This window comes from Apodemus sylvaticus, chromosome 12, assembly GCF_947179515.1.
Source record: "Apodemus sylvaticus chromosome 12, mApoSyl1.1, whole genome shotgun sequence".
NCBI lineage: Eukaryota > Metazoa > Chordata > Mammalia > Rodentia > Muridae > Apodemus > Apodemus sylvaticus.
Genome location: NC_067483.1, coordinates 38,278,261 through 38,302,681, shown reverse-complemented (window position 1 = coordinate 38,302,681; position 24,421 = coordinate 38,278,261). Strand labels below are relative to the sequence as shown.

The 24,421-nt window shown below is 50.3% G+C and overlaps 1 protein-coding gene across 1 annotated transcript; it reads right to left on the bottom strand.

Annotated features, from left to right (window-relative positions):
* Positions 1-4,279: 4,279 nt before the first annotated feature.
* Positions 4,280-22,629, bottom strand: Slc26a9 (solute carrier family 26 member 9). The gene is made up of 20 exons (XM_052200007.1): positions 22,505-22,629; positions 20,215-20,354; positions 19,987-20,097; positions 19,186-19,361; positions 17,641-17,805; positions 16,826-16,978; positions 16,445-16,527; positions 15,630-15,777; positions 14,685-14,798; positions 14,416-14,493; positions 13,721-13,816; positions 11,352-11,458; positions 10,612-10,681; positions 10,429-10,521; positions 10,203-10,316; positions 9,375-9,668; positions 8,420-8,474; positions 7,435-7,577; positions 6,202-6,273; positions 4,280-4,859 (listed from the first exon to the last, which is right to left on the bottom strand). Exons 1-20 carry the CDS (start codon positions 22,627-22,629, stop codon positions 4,812-4,814), a joined length of 2,385 nt encoding a protein of 794 aa, XP_052055967.1. The 3' UTR covers positions 4,280-4,811.
* Between the last annotated feature and the right edge of the window lie 1,792 nt (positions 22,630-24,421).

The window sequence follows — 24,421 nt, the reverse complement described above, 5'->3', positions numbered from 1 at the left end:
CTTTACAACTTCTTGTTCCAATGTCTGGGATCCACACATGTTCTCCTGGGCTCCTTCAAAGAGTATGGGTCACTTCTCTAGCTCTGCCCCCTGTAGCACTCTAAACTCAGGCTGACTCCACTCCACTGCTGCTGCTGTTCTTGGTGGTCATCGCAATCTTCAATTCTGTGTAGTCTTCTACTGCATCTAGGCATCATCAAGAGGCTCTCATAGACTCCTCATGGTGCCAAGCCTCAACTTCTTTGCAAGACCCCTTCAGTTCTGGGATGTCAACCATAAATGAGGATGTACCTTCACCAATGGCCTTCCCTGACCTTTTACAGTGCCAAGCCTCAACTGCTCTCTATGACCACTTCATAGCTTCAAAAACCAGTACCACGTGGTAATTCTTACACATTAACGAATCCAGTCGCATTATGAGGTACAACCTTAGCTATCTCTGGAACACAGCTTCTTTATGCTCTCTGGAAACACTTACGAGAAGGTTTCACCTCAGTAATGCTGGTCTCCTCTTAATCACCCCTAATTTCTTAGCTCCACCTAACCAGCATCAATTGTCCCAGTAATCACTTCTATTCTTGGAAATCCAGAGCCACGTGTTTGAAGCTGCTGAGTTTTGCTGCTTGCTGGGGCTGGAATATGGCTCCCTTGTTCTATTACATTATCAACCAGATTTCTGTTTTACAACTCCTTCACTGCCTAAGCTTGGCTGTTCTGGAACTTGCTCTGTAGGCCAGGCTGACCTTGAACTCTACAAGGCTTTGTTCCCTGAATGCTGGGACTCAAGGCATGTTTCACTATGCCTGGATCTAAGTTGCTCGGTACCAGTGTGGCCTTGAACTAAGAGATCTGCTTGCCTCTGTCTCCTGGGATTAAAGGCATGTACCACCTGCCTGGGCCAAAGGTTTTCATGGCTACTATTTCTCAAGATCCAGATCAATAGCCTGTGTCTTCCAGCCTCAAGGTCTAGATCACAGTGCGCCCCCTTCCATTTCTGGATTATAGTTCATTCCAGATTAATAGTCCAAATGAAAAAAATAACCATGTAGTAATGCCCAACATGATATAACTATTCCTCGTTCAGCTGCAGACACATAAACAATAAGCTTAACTGGGTATCATCTTGCCCCGAGATCACTACTCCCTTAATCTGTTTATCTTCTTGAACACAGGATTCAGCTCTACTCTACTTCCTGGTGCCCCTTTATTCTCTGAACCATACATTTTATACTTTTCATTTCTCATCTTGCTAAGCTGGGTCAAAATGTTCTTTATGAGACGAAACCAGAGAACAAAGTCTGTGCTGGGCTTTTTTGAGACTTCCTTTGTCAATGCAATTGCTATAAATCTCTTTACCTTAGCTTCAGATAGACTCTTCAGACAAGGGCAAAAAGCAGCCACGTTCTTGACTAATATCACAAAAACAGCCTCTAGGCCACCTACTGAAATTCTTCTCCACTGAAACCTCTTGGGTCAGGTCTGCACAGTTCAAATCACTCCCAGCAACAATGTCTTTCATATTCCAACTAGGATGGTCCATTAAACATCACTTAAAGCATTCCACTGTTTTCCAAATCCAAAGTTCCCAAGTCCACATTCCTCTAAACAAAAACATGGTCAGGCCTATCACAACAGTGCCTCAGCCCCAGTACCAACTTCTTAGGGTTTTATTGCTATGAAGAGACATGATGACCAAGGCAACTCTTATATTGGACAACATTTAATTGGGGCTGGCTTGCAAGTTCAGGTTTGGTCCATTACCATCATGGAGGGAAGCATGGCAGTGCCCAGGCAGACTTGGTGCTAGAGGAGCTGAGAGTTCTACATATTGTTCTGAAGGCAAACAGGAGGAGATTGTCTCCCATGCTGCTAGGAAGAGGGTCTCAAAGCCCACCTCCACAGTGATGTACTTCCTCCCAAGATCATACTTCCTAATAATGCTACTCCCTGGGTCAAGTATATTCAAATCACCACACTCTCTAATAGACTTCACAGATGGGGAAGAATTAATGGGGGCGGGGGGAGTCTGCAGGAGGTATGAGGACGGTTTGATTCTCTCTCTCTCTCTGTCTCTCTGTGTGTGTGTGTCTGTGTGTGTGTTTTGAGGTAGTGTCTCATGCCATATTCTTTATATAGCCAAGGATGGCCTAGAACTCTTGGTCCTCCTGCCTCTATCTCCCAAGTTCTGGGATTATAGGTGTGCACCACTACCCCAAACTGTTAAACTTCCTTCCAGTTAGAAGCACAGAACTGACTCTCCTAAGTGGCCCTGAGTAAGTGGCCCCTCAGCTCAGTCTTCTCTCTCCAATCTGCTCTTTGTCTGGCTCATCAAAATGTATTCATTCCAAGGAAAACAGATCTGCAGTCTTGTTAGGAGACTCATGAGGAAACCTCGCATCCCACAGCCTCTTCTCAGGGTGACCCAGAGCAAAAGCCCATGGTTTGGAGGGATCTTCTTGGCACTCCTGAACACCCCTTCAACACACACACACACACACACACACATTCTCATTTCAAGACCACTTTATTACCAAAACAAAGGAGACTGGCATTTAAATAAATTATACAAATATCTCAAGAGGTAAGGTTTGCAGCCTTCCCAGGGAAATCTATGTCGTAGGTCAGTGTCTGTAAGAACATGCACAGGTATTGAAGACATGGATTACTGTTCCCTCACACCCTCCCTTCCTGCCTCAGTCATGTCCAGGGCAGCAGTCTGTGGGATGCTTATATTCTTCCCTAAGAGTTGCACCTGCGGAGTTTTCTTCAGCACCTTTTTTGTACTCCCACACTGTGTTTCTAACCACACCTTCACCATGGGTTCTGTGAGTGTATATAGATTCAACATGTTGCAGATCCATACTCCTAAACTCCAAACCCCGGCCACTGTGAGTCTGCCATCCTATTCAGTTCCAGGTCTGGTCTGCAGGTTAATGGGATCTAGAAACTTGGTTCAAAGGGGATTTATAATGTCCCGGGGCTCTGTGACCTTCTCTGCTTCCTGGACTTTGGAGGAGGTGGAGTAGGGGAGGGTAGATTGTCATTGGCTGAGGTTCTCTTCCTTCTGGAATTTGGCACTTTGAGTGCAGGGCACAGTGAATCCCAGATAACATTGTCTTTCTGCCTTCCAAGTTTTGGGCTCCATTGGCAGCCAGATGGCATAATGAATTCACGGAGAAGGAACAGCTGTGGCCAAGAATGTGTTGGCTCGTTGTCAGAGCCCTGTTCTTTAACTCTACGGAGACTAGCTCACCAGCCTTCTTAACATAGAGACACATAACGAAGGTCAGGCTGAAGTTAATAATTGGGTTGTTTTCCTATGTTGGGCCAGCCCAACCTGTTGAACTTGGAGAACAAAGAAGAGAGGCCAGATTTTCTGTGTATTTGCATGGTAGTTAGTTTTTATAAGATGTGTGTGTGTGGGGGGGAGGGGAACGGAGAGGGAGAGACAGGGAGAGACAGAGAGGGAGAGACACAGAGAGAGACAGAGAGAGAGGAGAGAGAGAGAAAGGAGAAAGACACACACACACACACACACACACACACACGCAGACAGAGACAGAGAGAGGAGACTTATTTACTTTCAAGTCGACAGTAGGCTGTCTCTAGAAATCTCTCTGTTTACCTGAGAATTTAACTCCTATTGTCCCTTTTCCTAGGGTAAAAAGCTCTGGAGATTGTTAAGAGTTCCGTGTAGAGGGAGGTCCAGTCTGGAATAGTCCTTCACATCTCTACCTAGTAGGGCTTTGAAGCTGGTACATCAAGACTTCCTCCCCTGCCTGTCAGGACCTACCATCACAGCTCTGGGGTGCAGGCTGACAGGGGAGGGTGCAGATGACCTGCCCTTTCCAAGTGAAAATGGACATGGCAGATTTCCCAAGGGGAGGCAATATGGGCTCCAAGGTCCGGCAGACTGTCAGCACCTAGGACCCACCACTTTACATTAGCAACCTACTACTCCTTCCATTCACCCAGTAAAGAGGGTTTCTTAGAAGATTTTGTGCAGAATAGCTGCTGCTGTATCAGAGGATTCTGCCAGTCACCTGTTCCCCAGAACTGGGCAGCCTCCAGGCAGGAAAGATTCAGAAGGAGAGTTGGCCCCTTTGTGGGCAGTTCCTGGAGAGGTAGTGCTTGAGGGTCCTGCCCACGGTCCACACTAGAGTCTGAAGTGCTGGACAGCAGTGGGGGCCTGGGCAGTCTTAGGACAATGAGAGAGAGAGAAACGGGCACAAAGACAGAGACTCCTGGATTGTGGGTAGTGGCGTCTTTGAGGCACAAAGCTAACAACTGGAATAAGCATCTGGAGGGACAAGCCTCGACATTCTAACCCGTTCATCCCTGTGTCCCACGGCAGCCTGGAACCTTCCCCTAGTCACTCAGGACACAGAGCCATTCGAACTGCATCCCAGTGCTCAGCGCAGTTGCTGTTTCTTATCATTCTGTTCTTAGCTCACTCTTAAGGCTGGAAGTCGAGGTGTCCGTCAGCTGCCATGGGCGGGGCTTGCGCTGGTGGGTGGGAGGAGCTTATAGCTGGCCCAGGCTTGAGTGGGAAGGAGGAGGTGATGAGATGTGTTCCCCAGAGTCTCGTCCTTGTCAGGGCAGGCTCATCCAGCTGCACAGGCTGAGATGCCTCTCTCCCAGGGAGACAGGGAGAGACGGAAAGGTGGGAGAGAGAACAAAGAGTTGAGAGAGGCTCTAGCATCCTGGTGGACATCCTTTTCTCACAGTCACTTCTGCGATCCCAAGTTTATCATCCGTGGAAATCCCAGATGCCAGGCACTCTGGAGAAAATATGGGAACCGAATGGGTCCTCACAGGGCAGTCAGGGTCTCTGTGTGAAACATGGTCCCGAACATCTCCTGCAGAGATCACAGGAAGGATGGGTGAGGGGAGGGGGCTATAGACCTGCTGAAGTGAGAGTGACTGTGACCAAGAAGTGACTACATACCCCGGCCAGAGTGAAGAACCCCGAGACTGTATTTGCAAGTGAGCAGGGGAGAGACAGGCTAACAGAAGACATGAACTAGCACTGGGTGATGGGAGAAAGTGCTAGTGACATCTAATTGTGAATTGTGTTCCTTCTGACCATGCTATGTGTGCTCCTTGGGACTTTCTTCTCCAGTGTCAGCTCCGTTTTTCAAGAATTAAGTAACATTAGTGTTAAGACTAGAGAAGCTGTATCATTTCTGTTCCATCTAGGTTTTCAATGCTTCTTCTTTTTTTTAAATGTGCTGGAAATTCTAAGAGAGTTCATAAACGAGCCTGTTAGCTCTCTGGTCTCTCTTGCTAGCAACCCTCAGAGGACTATGGAAGTCAGACCAGGAACGACTGGGAAGAGAGATACTATTTTAACAGACTCTAAGCTGCATTTCTCTAGATGTAGTCACCTGCTGTCTTTAACTCAGGCACTAGAATGGTGATAAATTTCACAAGTCCCAAGAGAACAGTGACAGCTCGTAATGCATGGCTTCTAGTTTTAAATGCCTATCCAGTTGCGATAATAACTCCTACATGCCCCCATATGTCATCTGATTCTCCCAGTATGGAGTTTTGAAAGAACAGGGGCTTTCATTCATTGCTGTATGCCACCTGCAATAGTTGCAGGCAAGCAGTCACCAAAAACACCTCATGAATTAATGAAAGATGAGTAGCCCCTCCTGCCAGTCCTGAGGGGCACACATTTACCAAAATGCCTCTTATTTTACAGATAACAACAGGCCCAGTGGTCTCATGTAGGTATCTACAATTGCAGGCTTGGTACACTGGAGAGTTAAGAATAGATAGCAATTCTTAGCCAGGCATGGTGGCACAAGACTTTATTTAATCTCAGCACTCTGGAGGCAGAAGCAGGTGAATCTCTATGAATCAGAGGCCAGAATGGTCTACAAATTGAGTTCCAGGACAGCTAGGGTTACACAGAGAAACCCTGTCTCAAAACAAACAAGCAAACAAATGAACAAATAACTCCCCCCAAAGATAGCAATTCTCAAGGACTTGGTACAGAGGCTACCTCATTCCGTAGGATTACCCCTGCCCCCTGTGTGTATTGGTGCGGAGAAGAGTCATTATTAAAAGACAGGTGACACCTTGCCACCTTCAAGCTTACAGCTCTGAACTGGAGGAGACAGACAGCAAACTCCTTAGATAGAAGCAGGGCTTCTCTCTTCCCTCTCCTCCCTTACCTTTTGCCCCTCTACTCACCTGTTCTAAGTCCCAATAGCTGGGACCTTCCTCTTCTGAGTCATACAAGGAGAACTCAGTGTCTCCTGGAGCCTGAAGGGAAGGAAGCGGGTGCAGGATGAGCTCAGGTAACAGAGCATCAGTAGATGCATGGTGGCGGGAAGGATGCAGGCTCTAGAGGACCCCAGGCGTCCTCCTTTCCCATCTCTGGCCCTCCTTTGCACAGATATAGGCAGATGTCCTCAGGGCCTCCCCCCTTGTGAGTATTAAAGGCAAGGAGGCGCAAGTTGCTTGACCTTGAGATTCTCCTTTTCTTTGGAGTTCTGTAAAGGCAAGATATCCAAACTCCTTCTCCTTCACTGTATTGTTGTAAGGAGTGTGTATGCAATGTGTGTGTGTGTGTGTGTGTGTGTGAGAGAGAGAGAGAGAGAGAGAGAGAGAGATTTATAATAGATAAGTGGAGAATGTATGCAATATAAATTATTTACAAATATTAAAACAAGGGAGAGATCACTCAGTGGGTAAAGGCACTTGTCACGGAGCTGAAGAACCCAAGTTTGATCCCCAGGACCCACATGGTAGGAGGACAGGGATAGGTTGTCCTCTAGTCTCTGCATGCATGACATGATGTGTTTATCTTTACACACATATGCACATTAAATAAATGCAAAAAACCGGAACCATGTATGACATTTAAACTGTAATAATTGGATGTCATTGGTGTAATGACAAATAGCGAGAAGAGTCCCCATGGACAAGGTTCACAAATCAGAAGGCTCCCTAGTTTCCCAGGACCTGCAGGTGACCTGCAGATGACTAGGTCAGACTCTTCAGCTTTCTGAAATTTCAGACAGAATTATTTGTGTCTTCTTCACATACCACTCACTGAGCTAGTAAATTAAATGCTGAGAGGCTGAGACAAAACTCAGCTCCTCTGTTCATCTTAGCTTGAAATTTCCAAGCCATGACACCCATCACCACTACCAAAAAAGGTGAAGGAAGTGGGTGGTGAGATAGCATATCAATTAAAATTAAGTCTTTATGTCAGATGCATAATTATCACTTAATCCTAAACAGGTTAAGGCAGGTAATGGTTGACCGTGCCATTCTATAGATAGGGACCCGAGATTCAAAAGAATGAGACAGGCAGAATTGGTGCTGGAACTTAAACCATCTCCAGTTCTTTCTGACGTCTGTTTGTCCTCCTGTTTGTGAGAGCCGGAAGCCAGGATTCTCTAAGTGTGAAGACCTTACCCCTCGGAAGTTGCGGGCTGGGGCTTCTCTCGCATTTGCCTGGGCAAAGAGGACTGCGTCGTGGATGCTGGGGAACACGTGATTGCGCTGTACACACCCATCTTCAAAGACACCTCCGTGACTGATGTCATTGTACACCTGGGCTGTAAGGAGGCAGGTAACAGGAAAAGGTAGATTGGCGTTGGTGGGAGGGGCTGGTGGGGAAAGCCAACAATTGGCCCTGCAGTATCAATGCTGGACGGCAGAGGGCAGTATGAGCTCAAACATGCTGAACTCTCACTCCAGTGCAGAAGGAAGTGCTTGGATTTGAGATGTTGCTCAAGGAAAGGTTAAAACATCCATGTGGAAATGGCTGCCAGTTCCAGCCCTCAAGGCTTAGTCTTCCTCTTTCTGCAAACTTCCAGCATGTGGCCGAGCCCTTACTCTAATCACCTTCTGGAGATGGTTTTTGGTGAATGGACATGGGGATAAGAGTTATGAACGTGCTCATTGCGGGGCCCTTGCAGAGCCCTGCTGGGTGGCGTCTGGATACGTATGCATCCCCTGTGTATTTCTCTAGGGTCTCTGTGTGCTTTCTGCCCTTGGCATGTGTGCAAATGCAGCTAGTGTCCTTTGCTCTGAGGCATGTCCTTGAGGCTGCTGATAGCACCCTTTGGAGACAAGTCTCTGGGAAGCTAGGGTCCGTGGGTTTTCTGCGCTTATACAGATCCATGAACCTTCTACTTGGAAAGGATCCGAAGTTCAACCGGTCAGCCCCCCTCCCCCCCATTTACATGACCGGAAATGAACCCCCAGATGGAGAAAGTGACTTAGCTGGCTTGACTCAGGATACACACAAATTAGGGTGAGCAGAATATCATTCTATCTACTCTCACGTACATGAACATACCCCACCCACAGGATGCTCACATGCTCGCTCGACCTCACTGTACCCCTTTCCAGCCTCTGGTTCCCTAAATGCCCACCATAGCCCCAGTTTTCTTACCATGGATGTTCACCAGGAAGATCTGGACACCGATCTTCTCATAGGTGGAGCTTAGCTAGAGGAGTCGGGGAAGGGAGGGGAAGGAAATGGGAGAAAAGAAAGGAAAGGAATGTTCTGAGTGGGTCTTAAAAGTGACTCACGAAACACACTTCAGAGGGGAAGCCAAACAGACGAGCAATCCTGAGGGCCCTGGCAGCCACAGGCATGAGTGGCAGAGAGCACCCTAGGTCTTTCTGGAGTGTTGGCCCAAGGCCTCTCTGAAAAGTGGGGCGGAAATGGGGCTTTGCCAGTGTGGCAGACACTTAGCGTCACCATGACTTGTTTTAAGGGCCAGATCTTTGCTCTCAGTGTTCAGAACCAAGGTGCAATGAGGCAAGCTTTCAGTGAAGGTCTCTACCTCACCGTCCAACCTAGAGAAGTCAGCTGAGCTCAACACCAGAGAAGGGCCTTCACTGTCCCTGGCTGGTGGTGACATCAGCTGGTACAAGCTTTGTGCCCTCTGCTCTCCTGGACTGCCTCCATCCGGGCCTCTCTGAGGTTCGCTGTCAACCTGGCATTGGCAGAGCCTCTGAAGAATGACCAGAGGGGCCCTTGTATTCTTGGCCTCCTCAGGCTGCCTGTTTGGCCTATGTGTTAGTTAGCACATGGGTTTCTTCTCTCCTGGCTTCACTGGTGGGTGTGAGTGGCAGAATCAAGGGTCTCACTCAGAGGACCCAAGGTGTGGCCTGGGACTGATAACTCGATAGAGAACTGAGGATGGTCTTGGTAGGTGGGCTGAAGCTCGGGGGACTCACTCCAGAGCTTCAGTGGCCTCAGCTTGCCCTGAAGAGTGTGTCCACCCTCTTGGTACTGGGGGCAAGGAGTCCCTAGGGTCTGGAACCTCCCCCAGCCAGTTCCAATGAGGGCCTAGAGGGAAGTGGGTCACACGGCCTCCTCCCGCCCTACGGGCCCTCACCTTGGCTAGAGCCTTGATGCCCATCAGGTCCACAAAGCTGATTCCACTCATGTCGAGGATGAGAGTGTGAAAGGTGACAAAGGGTGGCACGCTGGCTAGAGTGTCCCTAGCCTCCGTGGGGGGCTGAGTAGAGGCAGGCAGCTCGCACGGGGCTGCGGAGGAGGAGGAGTCTGGACTGAAGGTGATGTAGGAAACGTGAGCATCGTGAGCATCGGAGGCAGGAGCTTGGTTGTTGTTGGGGTCAGTAGAGGGAGCGCTTTCAAAGTCCTGTTGGAGTTCCTGTAGAGAGACCGTCTGTGGGTGGAAAGGGGGGGCACTGACTTGACTCCAAAGTCAGGATCTTGGCACTGAAGCCCAAGCAGAGGCAGGAGGGGCAGCATCTCAACTTGGCGGTAAATGCCGGCTTCTCCTAAAGCCTCTTCCTATGGGAGGTTTGCAGGCTTGTCTCTCCCAACCCAAGTGGGAAGAACCTTCCAGAGAAGAGAAGAATGAGAGAGAGAGAGAGAGAGAGAGAGAGAGAGAGAGAGAGAGAGAGAGAGAGAGAAAGAAGAGTAGGGTCCCCTGTCCCCTGTGCATCGGCCCATGTCTGCTGCTTCTACATTCCTGCCCTCACTAGCCTGGGCACCTAGAAAATTCCCATTGGAGATGGGGTACCCTGGTTACCTGGGAGCTGGCAGCCTTCTCCTAGAAAAGTGACCACCAGTGCTCCCAGCAAGTGCTCCCAGCAAGTGCTCCCAGAGACTTCCTGCCTCCCTCTCAAGGCGCCGCCAGCTGGGAGCCAGGGTCGAGATCAGAACGGGCACGGAGCTGGTCCAGGCTTCAGCTCACCTTGGTTTTCATGAAGAGGGACTTTCTCTGCTGTGTGGGCATCGCTGTCCTCTTCTCCTGCTTCCGGAGATATTTCTGCTTGGCGAGCAACACTTTCTGGGGGTCCGTACCTGTCTGTGGGGAGAGGTCCGACAGCAATCCTGACCTGTACCTTTGTGGATGGCCTGCCTTTGGCTCCTAGCCCCTTTCTGCTTCCGTCTTCCGGTCAGCAAGGATGGAGGCTTACCTTCGCGATGACTTTTTGCCTGAAGATCTCTGAGTTGGCAAAGTAGAGAGGGGAGCAGTAAGTGACAATCTTCACTCCCTCAATTTCCTGGACCTGTGACGGAAACACTGAGCTCAGGTCACAGATAGGGCTTGGGGAGAGGGACAGAGTAAAGGAGGGAGGTTCTCGACTTGAATCACGTACCCTGTTGTAGGTCTTGGGGTTCACATAGATGTCCGTGTCCATGACCTGGGCCAGCGTGGAGCCATTTCGACTAGAGGAAGAAGAGGAGGGAGGGGAGTAAGGACGCTCACACGGTAGAGCGATGCTGGAGTGGGGACAGAAAACCAGCTGGGACTCCTGCTCTTACGTAGGATTGTTAGACGTTCTGCCCTGGGGACCTGGGCCTGATGGTCTCTGGCTGGTCTACCCCTAGGCGTGTCTCAAAGTGGCCCCCAGACTAGGGCTCAGGAGAGAAGGAAGAAGAGTATGTAGGTGAGAAAATCCCTGGTTCTGAGTTTACAAGAAGAAAGACAAGGTTTCTCCAACGCTAAGCGGCGTCCTTACCCACACTGCTCTAACCTCTGCACTGATGGCTTCTTTTGGAGGAAGAGCACAGAGCCTAGTATTCCCTCCGGGGTAGGGTCCTATTTGGGCTGAGGGGTTTCTGGAGGAGTGATGGGGCACACTCATTGTCTGCTCCCCCTCATCCCCAGTCCTCTGAAACCATGCTGGTTTGCTCTGAGGTTTTAGGATACAGAAATTAAGTAGGTTTAGTCTCTGCCCACTGTCCTGGCTGGGCTATGTACTTCTGAGGTCTGGCTGCATGTCCCTGCGCTGGGCCCAGAAGGCAGAAGGTACAGGGTGCTATGCTAAGTCTTGGCATGGGAGTCCCCTTGCAGAGTGGTCCAGCAACCCCTGGGAGGGACGGGGTTGTCACTTACAACTGGGTCTGGAAGATCACAACCAGGATGGAGAAGGCCACACCCACTGCGACACCGTAGGGCAGGCTCAGGAAGAACGAGGAGAGGAAGCTCACCACCCAGACACACTGTGAGGAGAGAGATGTCAAAAGCAGCCTGGGGAGAAAAACTGCCTCTTTCAGGAAGTCTTCTGGGATTAGTCAAGGGTCTAATCAGCCTGCCCAACTCAGATCTCTTCTTCTGTTATTGCTTCATTTTTGCAATGAGTCACGTACTGGCGCTTTGGTTTGTTTGCCTGCTTCTCTTACACTGAGTGCAGCTTATGACCTTTTTTTTTTTTCCTCTTCAGAGTCGATGATTGGATACAGGGCCTCATATACTAGACAAGTACCCTACCACTGAGCTCCACCCCTACCTCACCCCGATCCTTGTCAAGTTTTAAAAATAGAAATCTAGCCTTCTATTTTACTAGAATACAGAAGTGTGCACAGAGAGGTCACATGAGCAGAGTAAGAAGAGTGTGCCTCTGGTTCAGCCGCACCCAGGTTCAAAGCTGGGTTCTGAACCGCGTAGCTGGGCGAGCCAGTTTCCTAGTCCACACAAGGAAAAATGAAGTCCACTCTGCAGGAAGACAGAGGTGTCAGAGAGTCATTGGTCCTAGTCTTGCAGTGTGCTATGGATGAGGGCTCTCTACCTGTCTAACAGTGAGGTGTCCATGCTTTGGTGGGAACTCAGCTCCTGAACAGAGAGGCAGGTCTCCTGGTTGGGTGTGTCCTCCCTTAAGGGCCTTCAGGAGTTTCTAAATGGCTTTAAATCTGTGCTTCTCAGCCTTCTAAATCTGTAACCCTTTAATATAGTTCCTCATGTTACGGTGACCTCCAACCATAAAATTATTTTGTTGCTACTTTAGAGCTATAATTTTGCTACTGATATCATCTGATGTATAAGTGTATGATGATGATGCATTAATGATACATATGAGGATAATCATAATGTAAATATTTGATATAAGGGATATCTAATATGTGACCCCTGTGAAAGCACTACTCGATCCCCAGCAGGGGCCAGGACCCACAGGTTGAGACCTGCTGTTAAAGGAGTCAGTCTCTGTTGGGAATTTCTGTAGAAGCCCACTGAAAATCAAGTTACATGATGGCTGGGAAGGTCACAGGGAAACAAGGGACTATGGCCAAAGCCAGGAGATTGGTGCCTTGTGGTTAAAGCAGATCCTTGGGAATTAGCTGGGAATTTAGAACATTTAGTTTCTTCTGGTCTCCTCTGCTCATTGGGAACCCCCAAAGGGACCACACATTTCCTGACTTTAAAGACTTCCTTCCCTACAGGGAGCAGGCAAGCCTCTGCCTTCTAGAGGCAGGACAGCCCAGAAGTCTGGAGCCCAGCAGGGAGATTCCAGCTAGACCCTGGGTGGAACTTGCTTCCTCCACCGCCTCTGATGTTGTGTTCACTGAACCGTTCTGAGCCTGACTTTTGTCATCCTCACTTGGCTTTTGCAAGTCTCTGGGCTGTGGTGGGTGTGCAGAGGTGGAAACAAGACAGTATTGTCAATACGAGGGAGCTTTTTATCAGGCTTGCCTGTGAAGGCACAGCTGCAGTATGAAGTCACACTCAAGGATGTTTACGTAGTATGGTGCTTTCCCATTGTGATTCATCTAACCTCAGAGCCAATGCATGATGCAGAACACAAGTTCATCCCACAGACAGATGAGGAGGTAGAACCTTTGAGAAGCCTAGAAACATGCTCAGATCCTGGTCCTCTCCTTTGTGTTCTAAGCTTTCTTTCTTTCTTTCTTTCTTTCTTTCTTTCTTTCTTTCTTTCTTTCTTTCTTTCTTTCTTTCTTTCTTTCTTTCTTTCTTCCTTCCTTCCTTCCTTCCTTCCTTCCTTCCTTCCTTCCTTCCTTCCTTCCTTTCTTTCTTTCTTTCTTTCTTTCTTTCTTTCTTTCTTTCTTTCTTTCTTTCTTTCTTTCTTTCTTTCTTTCTTTCTTTCTTTTTTCTTTTCTTCTTTCTTTCTTTCTTTTCCTTCACAGAATTATCTTTTTTAATTGGAGGGGGCATACTGAATTATAAAAGTGATAGACACTAAGCTTTGTTGATCACGCACGTAACCCAGAGCATGTGCAGTTTGTTAGTATGAGCCCATCTTCTTTATAAGTCATCCCAAAGTGGAGAGAGCGCATGTCTACTTCAGAGGTGCGGAAGCTGTGGTTAGGGAAGTGAAGGAATTCGCTACTGGCTACAGAAGGTTGAACAAAGAGTGTCTCTCTTTGCAGCTTGGCTTCTCAAGCCCTGGGGACTAGGGAACAGCAGACAAAAGGGCTTTGCATCAGGCCAGAGCTGCAGGTTACAGGCGGGCAGGGACACCCCACACTTACGCAGTCCAGTTTACTCTTCCTCCAGAGGTAGTAGGGGTCGGCGAGTTGCTTGAGGGAGTTCTTGAGGTTGACAGCGATCAGGGCACCTAGCACAGCCTGGAGAAGCAGAACATTGCTTTGTGACATTTGAGGTGTCTCCCCTTCATCCTGGCCTTCCTACATACGCCTGACCCCGGAGTCTGGCAGGACAAGGCTAGATTCCAGGATTCTTTCTCCACACTCCTCCTCAGTCTCAGGATTGGCAAGCGTAGCCTCTTGAGCCATGTGCTTCGTCCTGGGTCCAGATTTACATTCCTCCCACCCCCACCCCCCCATTCCACTGCATCCCTGGATGGCTCACACCTTCACATCTTTGTGAAAGGCTCTGGGGGTGCCCTGGAGGACCAGGTACCTTGCCCTCTATTCTCCAGCCTAGGGATAAAACTCCCAGAAAGCTGGAGGTTGAAACACACAGTAACACAGTGAACTCAGTCCTACCCAGCAGCTGTCTCACTGACAAACCAGCCCCGTCAGCTTCAGTCTTTCAGTCTCCCTCGCCCATACAAGGGAGGAATAAAATCTACATCATTTACTTCGTAGGCTAACAGAAACCAAATGTGACAGCGATGGCCAACCAAGCGCTACTTCCATTCATAGGGACTGTGTTGCTGCAGGCTGTCACTGTTCCCCCCCTTCCCCCCCAGCTGGGCTCTTACCTTGGGGAGAGGGTACAGATAGGATCCCAGGACGAGCATGGTGATCATCACCACCAGAGACACACACAAGCTTGCTACCTAGTCAGGGAAAGAGCTGGGGTGAGTGGCTTTGGGGGAGGGGGGTGTCTGACGACTTGGCTGTTTCCCAGCTGATCGTTTGGTGGAATGGAAGCTAGCTGGGTGAGGATGGCATGCTCACGGCACCTGGATCTCTTGGGGACAGTTGCTCTGTTTCCACTCCTACCCCAGTCCCCTGAGACGGGGCTCACCTGGGACTTCCCTCCAGCCCCATCCACAGCCAGCGTGACAGAGAGAGCGCAGCAGATGACGTGGATCTTGAAAAAGGAGCCGAAGAAGTTGCTACAGCCCAGGGCAATCATCTCCTATGGAGAGATGGAAGGCTTGGTTGACAGGCAGGCATGGGGCCTGGGCTGGAGTCAGTCAGCTGTGTGAGGTGGGCCAGGGGCCTATGGCTAGGAAGTGACAGTAATGCTATACCGCCATACACTAGCACTCAAAAGGTTAGCCCCAGGGCTGGGGAGATGGTGCAACAGGTAAAATACTCACTGCAAGGGCCTGAGGACTCAGGTTCAGACCTCTAGCTCCCATGTAAAAAGATTAAACATGGGAGCCCAGTGCTGAGGAGGCTGAGAGGCTGAGACAGGAGGATTCCCAGAGCTTACTGGCTAGACAATGTAGCCAGTCAGTGAGCTCTAGTTTAGTGAGAGATTCTGCCCCCTCCCCCTCCCCCCAATGGTTGGGAAGTGACAGAGGGAGACATTAGATGGTAACCTCTGGCCTCCATAGGTACACACATACGTGTATATGGATGTGTGTATGTGTGTATAGACATGTGCATGCACATAAACATGTAAGCTTTTCCCCAAGACTCCCCACACACAAAAGAAAGAGAGAGTGAGAGAGTAAGAGTGAGTGAGAGAGAGAGAGAAGAAAAGAAAAGAAAAGAAAAGAAAAAAGAAAGTTAAAAACAAGAGGTCAGTGTCTTAGGTCTAGTCCCTAACCCTTATAGCTTCACATCAGCACAAAGAATCCCAAGACATCTTCCCTTTGTGAGGGACTGGGGTGTAACCCAGAGCCTCTTCTATGCTAGGCAGGGACTCTACCACTGAGTCATACCCCCAACCTCCTTAGCTGTCACTAATAGGATTCGGTGGGCCCATACCCCTGAGCCCACCAGGGGCAGCTGGAGATACCTGGTTGGAATCCACGTCATAGCCATGCTTGCTGGCCAGGGTCCGGCCCATAGCCAGATTGATGACATAGCCCACAATTGCCAGAGAGAAGGCTGTGCCCACCATGTCCTTCCACTGCGAAACCATCGGAGCCACTGGAGTTGGAAACCTGTCAAGGATCCACAAGAGGCAGGGTCCAGGGTGTGAGAAGGAGTCAGCTGAGCTCCCTCCGTACGCCAGAGTCCTGACTTGTGTCTTGTGATCTCACTCATTGGAATCAGAGCGCAGGTCCTATTGCTCTTGGTTTTTAAAGGAGAAAGCCAGGGCTTAAGAGACCTAACTTCTCCAGGTCAATAAGCCGCAGATAGGAGGGCTTCGTGGTGCCCAGATTCTGAACTCTTTGTACACACTAGCTTTAAGACCTATAGACCGCTAGTGCTGTGAGGTTTTGCCTCCCTTTTCCCCTGTTCCAGCTCTGTGGAGCAAGCTTTGCCCTGGTCTTCTTGGGTCCACCATGGGTGCTTAAAGACTTTGGTTGATCACAGTGGCTACCTTTCTGCATGGATCAAGAATGTCCACTACAGCAAAGCAGAAAGCCAGTGATGGGTGGATCAGAGAGAGACTTATTTGACGAAGTTTTGTACAAGAAACTTATGGGGGCTGAGGGAGGTTGGCTCCCTTAAGACCCATTTTCTATAGAGTGGTCAGTGTGGGCTGGCTATGTAGCTTTTCTGAGTCAGGGCCATATGGTTTCTGATGGACTTAGAGCTGCTCATTTGTTCCCCGGCTCTGGTGGAGAATGGGGTGCAGTTGACAGCTGAGCGATCTGGGCTTACCCTTGTCGGATCTCCCCCACAATCTGCATGTGATATTTTTTTGGCATCTTGCAGCTCCCAGAGATAGCTGTCGCAACTACCACCTGTAAATCCCGAAGTGAGGAACAGATATTGGCTCTTAGTTAGGGTTAGGTTTGAGCGAGCTCTTTCTTATATCTTTTCCCAGATCCCACTGTCTTGCCTCCTTAGGGGAATATGTATGGGATAGCCTCAGGAATCTCACAGGGGGCACATAGTGGCCATAGAACACATTCACATGTGACTTCTGGTCCAGCTGACTGCCAGTGGAATGGGTAGAGGGACGGACAAGTGCTCCTTTGCTCACAGCCCTCCCCCATCCTGACCCTCAGAACCCCATCTCCAGGCATGCAGGCGCCTCACCACAATCATCTCCGTAGGGATGGGGAAGCGGATCTTGTGCATGTACCGAGTGTTGAGTTCTTTCACCAGCACCAGGAAGACACCGCTGACCAGGGCAAAGATGAGCGAGGCGATGTTGGTGTGGGGGAGGTTTTTGCAAATGTCAATGAAGGTCTAGGGGAGAGAGCATCACAAGCTCTCATCCCTTCTTCCCATACTGCCCTGCCCTTGGGTGCCTGGCCCAGGGGAGAGATGCCACTGGAGACATACAAAGGCAGAACACAACCCTGGTTGTGAATACCATCCCATCTCCAACTACCCTCTCCCACAGGTACATCAGGAGCGAATGCTAAGACAGTATACTTTCTTATATTTATTCATGCGCGTGTGCATGTGTGTGTGTGCATGTGTGTGTGTGTGTGTGTGTGTGTAAGTGTATGGTGCATGTGTGTACAGGTGCCTATGGAGGCCAGAAGAGTGTCAGATCTCTTAGAGCTACAGTTATAGGGGGTTATGATCCACCTGATGTGGGAGCTGGGGACTCGAAGATGACGTATTTTCTTTTCCTTATCAAGAGTTTAAACTAAAAAAAAGAAGGCTTTCTCAGATAAAGGAGTTGAGGCACTGGAATGGGGGGTCTCCTTTTCTGCAGGGATTGACCACAGAGAGCCCCAGTGAATGCTGAGAATCTGTGTTAGACCCCTTTCCCATAAGGAGAACCCATTGGGATCTCCTCAATGGCTCAGCCAGCTATCAGGATGAATAATTCATAACCTCCTAAGGATGTGAACTCTATTCCCACCCTGCCCCTCCCCGGAGGGTGTTTCTAGACTCACAAAGACGATGGAGCCGGGGCCTGTATAGGAGGGGATGGTCAGACCGAAGATGTACTTGAGCACAGAGATCAGAATCTGCAGGCCAGCAGCTGTCATGAAGCCCCGGATAAAGGATTCCGAGAGGTAGATGGCCACAAAGCCAAACTGCACGAAGCCCAAGGCCATCTGGAAGGAAGAAAGCAGACAGAGCACAGTGGGTCATCTGCTCCAATGCTCGCCTGACACCCAGCCCGGCCTGGAGCCTCATGTAGCTCAGAGACAGTAGGGACTCAGGGAAAAGAGGCCTTTGCAACCTTTCCCTGCTGCTGACTAAGACCTGGGTGCCTGCCACCAGACCTAGGTCCCCTCAGTACACAGCCTCTCTGTCACTTCACCATGCTGGCTTCAGTGCCTTCGTCTTAAAATAAATATGGTCCTCCTCCAGTGCCACCTGTTGCCCAACCAAAACTCAAGAGTCACACCGCCTTGCCTCCCACACGCGGCTCACCGCAAGCTAATGCTCTTGGCAAAACGTTTCTTCCTCCCACCCCTGTCTCCTTCTCCACAGCCACCACTCTGTCCCTCCTGCCAGGGTCTCTGCAGAATCCCCGCCTTATGTCTACCTACCACATCTTTCTGTAGCCAACAGGACCCAAGTTGCTTCCTAAGGGACAGACTGCTGACTTTATTACTGGGCCCCTGCCTGCCTTTCTAACATCCTTTAACCTCCTGTCCTTGAGCCACACCAAACTCCTTGCTGTCCCTGTCCTGGTCAGGCGGCACTGTCTTGGGCCTCTGTGCTCTTGTGTCCTGTTCCCTCGGCCAGGCCTGGCCTTTGTGCCCGTTCATTTAGGTACCAGTGAACTTCCGCTCATCCCTACTTGCTCAGGTCGAACGTCCCCTCCTCTCTGAGGACTTTCCTAGGTCCCCATAGCCACTTGTTCAGGACTCTGCTGTACCTGTGCCTCTTATCTCGACACAGCACACAAATTTATCTATTGACAAGGTCACTTCCTCTGTCCTGCTTGGAGCCACTTGTGAACTGGGCCTCTTTTTTTTTTTTTTTTAACTTATCTTTGTATCCTCAGGGCTTAGCTCTATTCCTGGCAGAGCAAAGCGACCAGGAAACATTAGGTGAGTGATGAGAGAGTGACCGGTCCTCTCTGGAATGGCTATGAGCTTGCACACGGCCACACTACATTTTTTCATCAATACCAGAGGAGCCCCTTGTATTTCTGGTTAGATGGCTGGCTTATGCGGTGCCCCTGGACCTAGGGACTGGGGCAGAGGAGGCTGGAGAGGCAGGAATGACGCTGGTAGAGATCAGAGTTTCTCTAAGGGGCATCTGAAAGGTTCTAGGCAGACTTTCTGCTCAAGTTCCATCAAATGTACAGAGGTCGGTGGATGATGAAGACTCTAAGCTATTTTTTAAGGTCCTTTTGGGCCCTAGGATGGGGAGGACAGCAGAGCTCTAAATCAGCTTTAACAGCACACTATGGGGTTTGAGGTAGCATTAAGGTAGTCTGCTTCTCAGGCGCAGTCACTGGTAGAGACTCCGAGGCTCACCTGGATGACAGCAGTCAGGCAGGCAAGTGTCGCAGACACATGCAGCCTTTCTGCCTCCATGGCTGCTGTGTCCACAGAGGTCTCATTGGTGACGTTGTCGAAGATCTGGAATTTCGACTCTGGGGCCAGCTGCAGGCAGATGTTACCCACCAGGATGCTGATAACGGCAAAGGTACCTGTGGTGCCCCACCCAGCCATCAAAAGTCAGAAGTTTGCAGCGTTCCCATGGAAATGATCAAGGGGTCCAGCCCAGGAACATGCACCAGCCCATTTGAATGGCTCCCTGCCATTGGTCTCTGCAAGCATAGCTCTCTACCAGCAGCCTTGTCTAAGCTGTGACAGACACTTCCCCAGATCATATACATCCGTGTTAACATTATCTCATTGGACACCAACTCCAAATGCAAGCAGCAGAGCCTGGACCAGAAACCAGGCCCATGTCCAGGTTCTTTTGCTCCATATCACTTGCCACCAGACAACTCCAGATAGCCCTGCCGAGAGCAGCCATTTCTCGAATCTGTTTGGCTGCACAGCATATGTTCTGTCGCGCTTTGCCCTCCTTCCTGAGAGGGAGATGGAACAGGCTGTGCTGAACGCTCACATGGGTGTAACGATTTCTCCAAGGTCATTGAGGACCTAGGACAGACGCAGCAACCGTTCTTTCGGGTCGGAACAACATCAATCTCAAGAGAATTGAGGTTGGAATGAAGGTGGAATGAAGGTGGAAGTTGAACCTCCTTCATCATGCCCTGAGTCTTTGGGGCCCAGGTCACTGTGCTTACCAGAGGGGAGAGACCTTACCTGGCACCATCTGGTGTATACCCCCAAAGAAGAAGTAGGTCAGTAGGGGGAAGAAGGAAGAGTAGAGACCATTGACAGCAGGAAGGTTGGCCAACAAGGCAAACGCCATGCCTGCAGGAGGCAAAGAAGAATGAGGCTTAGCTCTGGAGAGCATCTGGTTCACAGGGGTAGCGGGTAGAGATGGGGAAAGAACAGGAACCAGCTAGGCCTGGCTGAGGGGACTCTTACCTTGTGGCACCTGGATGCACCCCCCACTGAGTCCACCCAACAAGTCAGGGATGATGTAATCTTTGATCTTGTACTTGGGAAGCCAGGAGAGCACAGGCAGCAGCCCAAACACAATGGCTTTGAACTTGGCGGAGGAGCACCTGCGGGAGAAGAGGGCAGGTTGCAGAGAGAGGCGAACACTCCTGTCATTTAGTTCACCCAATCTCAGTATCCTGAGCGCACATCTTGCATTGCGGGATGTCAAGGAGGGAAAGCGGTGCTTTCAACCGGAGAGCCCCCGGCAACACAGCCAGTGTTGGCTCTCCGACTGGGAATCTATGAGGCTTGGCTGCAAACTGTTGAGTTTATGGTAGTTCAGCTTTCTTGAGGTGTCAAGCCCCTTTCTCTTTAAACTTCTCAAAAAAAACCAGGCAAACTCTGTGGTCCCCCTGAGGTACACTCTGCCAACCTGGTTTCCTCTACCTTTGGTGAGTCTAGCACGGGCGTTCACCCCTGGCAAAGCATCAGAGTGAAAAGATGAGAGAGCTGTTCCGTGGCCAACAGGGTAAGGAGTATCGATCTCTTCTCTGTTTGTGAAAAACCCTGAGATCCTTTCATGGAAACTCATGGGTAGCCGGAACAAGGACTTACAAACCCAAGGGTGACAGCTGGTGGATTGATGACTTGGGGCGGAGGGTTGCTTTTCTTCTCCGAGGTGAGGGAAGGCCAGTGCTCTGGGTCCCTCCGGTGACTCACGGTCTGATTAGGCTTCCTTTCCTGCCCCGCGCCAATCTTTGCTCTTTGCCGTTGCTCAACAATAGTTTCCCTGACACTGGGGCCCTGGATGTCACCCAAGACTGAAACCAACACAGACAATGCTTTGTATCCTCTGAAGTATAGGCAGATTTTTTTTTTCTGTCTCCATTAAACATTCTGTAAAATGGTATCTGCAGCAGGCCCGGTCAGCTCAGCCTCTTCAGTGGCTTGTGGTGCTTCTTGGAGCCAAGACGTGGTGAACAGCTTGATGCATACTGAAAGCGTTGAGCTAGGAGGCAACAGTCCTGCAGGCGCTCCGTCAGGTTGGTTTATGGCAGAGAAAACTGGACGCACCGGTAGACAGTTGGCCGGAAAGGCGTACAACCCACATACCCAGCCTTCTCACACCTCTGCCATATGTCAGGTAAAGCAACCTGAAGTCTGAAGGAGGTGCTGGAAAGAGATGCCAGACGACTTATACAGAAGCCTCAGAGGCCGGGACAGAATTGGAGGGAGGGATTAGCTCTCTAGACATTCATTCGTTCATTCATTCAACCAGTATTTATTGGAGCACTGCCTGCGTGTAAGACGCTTTGCAAGGCTCTTGTGCCAATGTTACAGGAACTGTTAGTTTCTGCTTCTCTATAGTTTTAATGATTCCTAAACTTCAGGAATACATCAGATCCTCCATCCCTCCAGCTTGCAAACAACCTAAATGCGGTCTCATAGGACACAAAGACTGGCTGAACCCATCTGTCTGGGGAGCATGGTTTTGGGGACAGGGCTCAGACACTGGGCACATAGCTCTTGAGTGTCACTGAGCAGAGGTGGAGCCTCCTAGGAGAGGCAGGGCTGAGCTAGGATTTTTAGTAAAGACTCCAGTGGGTGATTCCCCTGGCCTCAACCAGTTCCACCTGTGGCTCCACTTCAGCTACTGCCAGTGACCTCAATCCAAGTAACTGAATCAGCTGTTTCCCCAAGGGAGTGAGGGAACGTGAGGTTTACCAGAAGTCTGGGGAAGGGGAGGATGGAGCCCGTGGCCCAGGCTTCTGGGGTGTGGGTATGGGCCACTGTGTACAGCCATTTCCTTTGGCTGGTGTGTTGTACAACCCACCACCAGAGTCCAGGGACCTGAAAGTGGGAAGACCCTGAAGGCTGATGAGTTCCCTTTCAGTACAGCCTAGGAATTTAGAGTCTCCTCTAGGAATTCTCTGAACCAGAAGAGCTGTGTAAGAGGGGATGAGGCATGGGAAGATGGCGCCTCGGCACCCTTTGATACACAAGGAATGGGGCATGGAGGAGAAGCTCACATGCCCATGTCCACTCCATCTTGTAGCACACCCATCTGCAGGTCCTTTGAGGACCTAAAGGAGACATTGGAGGACTAGGACTTCGGGGAACCCAGGGCAGGGGGGTAGAGATGCCCTACAACCCTCTGAAACAGCTAGCAGCTCTTGTTCCCCTCACCATCCTCCCTAAGGGTCTAATCTTCAGGGTTCAGAATCTCCCCTCTCCTTTCCAAACCCCTTGGAGGCTGGTCCAGGAGCCACATTACCTGAAAGTGTTGCGAAGTTTCTGTCCCACTGGGTAGGTGCGGTCCTTCTTCTCAAACTCATCATCGAAGAGGGCGAGGGAGTACGCAGCTCTGTCTACCACGTAGCGGGGCCTGGGCTGGCTCATGTCTGGGACATTGACAAGCTTTGGGAGAAGCAGAGTGTGGAAAGGTGAGGGGCATCCCTTCTCAGTGCCAGCTGGGCCTCCTCTCTTTGGTCCTCACTGCAACAGAGATTTATTCCAGTCTTCCCGCCCCTATCCAGCAAGGTGCCTCCCTTCCTCTGTCAAGTCTTTCCGCCAGACTCACTTCTTTCGGTGGCCTTCCTCCTCAGGTACTGATGATACACACACTCGCCCTGGCTGTTTTGCTTGGCACCCAGCACGTGGCTGGCACTCCACACCTGTGACATCACTGTCACTCCCGCTGAACACCAGGCAGAGAGAAGGTGGGAGTACAAGGACAAAAGTCACTGCTGGTTTCCAATATGTTAATCCTATTTCCTTAGCCCACGATGGCTCCACAGACTGCTTCTTGCCCCAGGCCTCTGTTTCCCTGCCAGAACTCATATCATTCAGCCAGTTAGCTTGGAACAAATGGGACAACAGCCTGCCTAGAGGCAGGGGGATGGCCAACGTGACCTCAGGAGGACCTCTGTTGGATAAGACTGTCTGCCTACGACTTCACCAACAGGTTTCCCCAGGAAGGACAATGGTGTGCTCGGGGAAGTCTGGATGGCTGGCTTTGGCTCTCCCCCAACAGCTTCCGGTGCCCAGCCTCTCCCCCACCCTTGTGTATGGGTGCTTCTCCCCTCCCCACCCTTTGCGCAACCTCACTGATGTTCCAGGAGCTGAGCAGGGCAGAGCTTGGTGCCAGGGCCCTTGGGGCCCAGAGGAGTTCCCTGTGAGAATCGTTAAAGCTGTGTGGAGGCCCTCAGGGAGGGAGATAGCTGCGGTGATTTGAGGGAAGTCCCCACTTGAGAGGTCCCCAGGGAATCTGGGGTGGCTGTAACCACAAAAGGTTTGAAGATAGGGTTGAAGATGTGCAACCCCAGAGGGAACCACCCTGCCAGACTTCCTAGGTGAAGGCCTCTGGGAATGGGTTAGTGTGTTTGCCTTCTGGAAGGGAACACTAGAAAGAGCTGAAAATCCAGAGACCTGAGACTGGTTCTGGCTAAGTGGGAAAGAAGGAAGGGGCGGCACTGTGTCTCTGAGCTTCCAACCCCTTATCAGCACAGTGGGGTGGGCTCCTTACTTCACAGGAATGTATGTGTGATGGCCAAGAAGGAATTAAGAAGAAGGGATAGAAGGACAACAATGTGAGTGTCTTGGTTAAGGAAGTGTTGTTGCAGTTGATTGACATACGCAACCCTTTGGTCTGTGGGCAGAGAAAAGACTTCCTTTGGAACGGCAGGTTGGACTGTTAGTGAAACCCCACGGTGATACCCACCAGAGGGTAAGATGGGTGCATGAACCTACCCACAGAGCCCCTGCCCAGCTCCCTGCCTGGTATTTAGTATCTAGCAAATGCTTGTTGAGTGAATCAACCGATGGAGTTTTGGAGAAGACCTGGGCAGAAATGAATAAGGGCTGTGGTATGTGAAATGTGTAGTGGGAGAAACTCGAAGTGGCTTCAAGAACAGTCTAAGCTTTAGAGTGACCTGGGTTCATAGGTGCAGTTTCTTCATCCCATAAGTGGGGATAATAACAGTCCCGACAGTTGTTGTGAGGATTAAGCTGTGTGTGGTGTGACGCTCCAGTTTCCTAGGTTCCCAGCAGGTGGCAATGACGGTGATTATTGTTATTAAGCTGGGAGGATGCTTCCTTCCTTATGGGAGATGATTCTCCAGGATCCAGTCTTCATGCTCCACGGAGCAGCATGGCTCCGTTCTCCCTCCCAGCCTCTCTGGGGTCTGCCAGG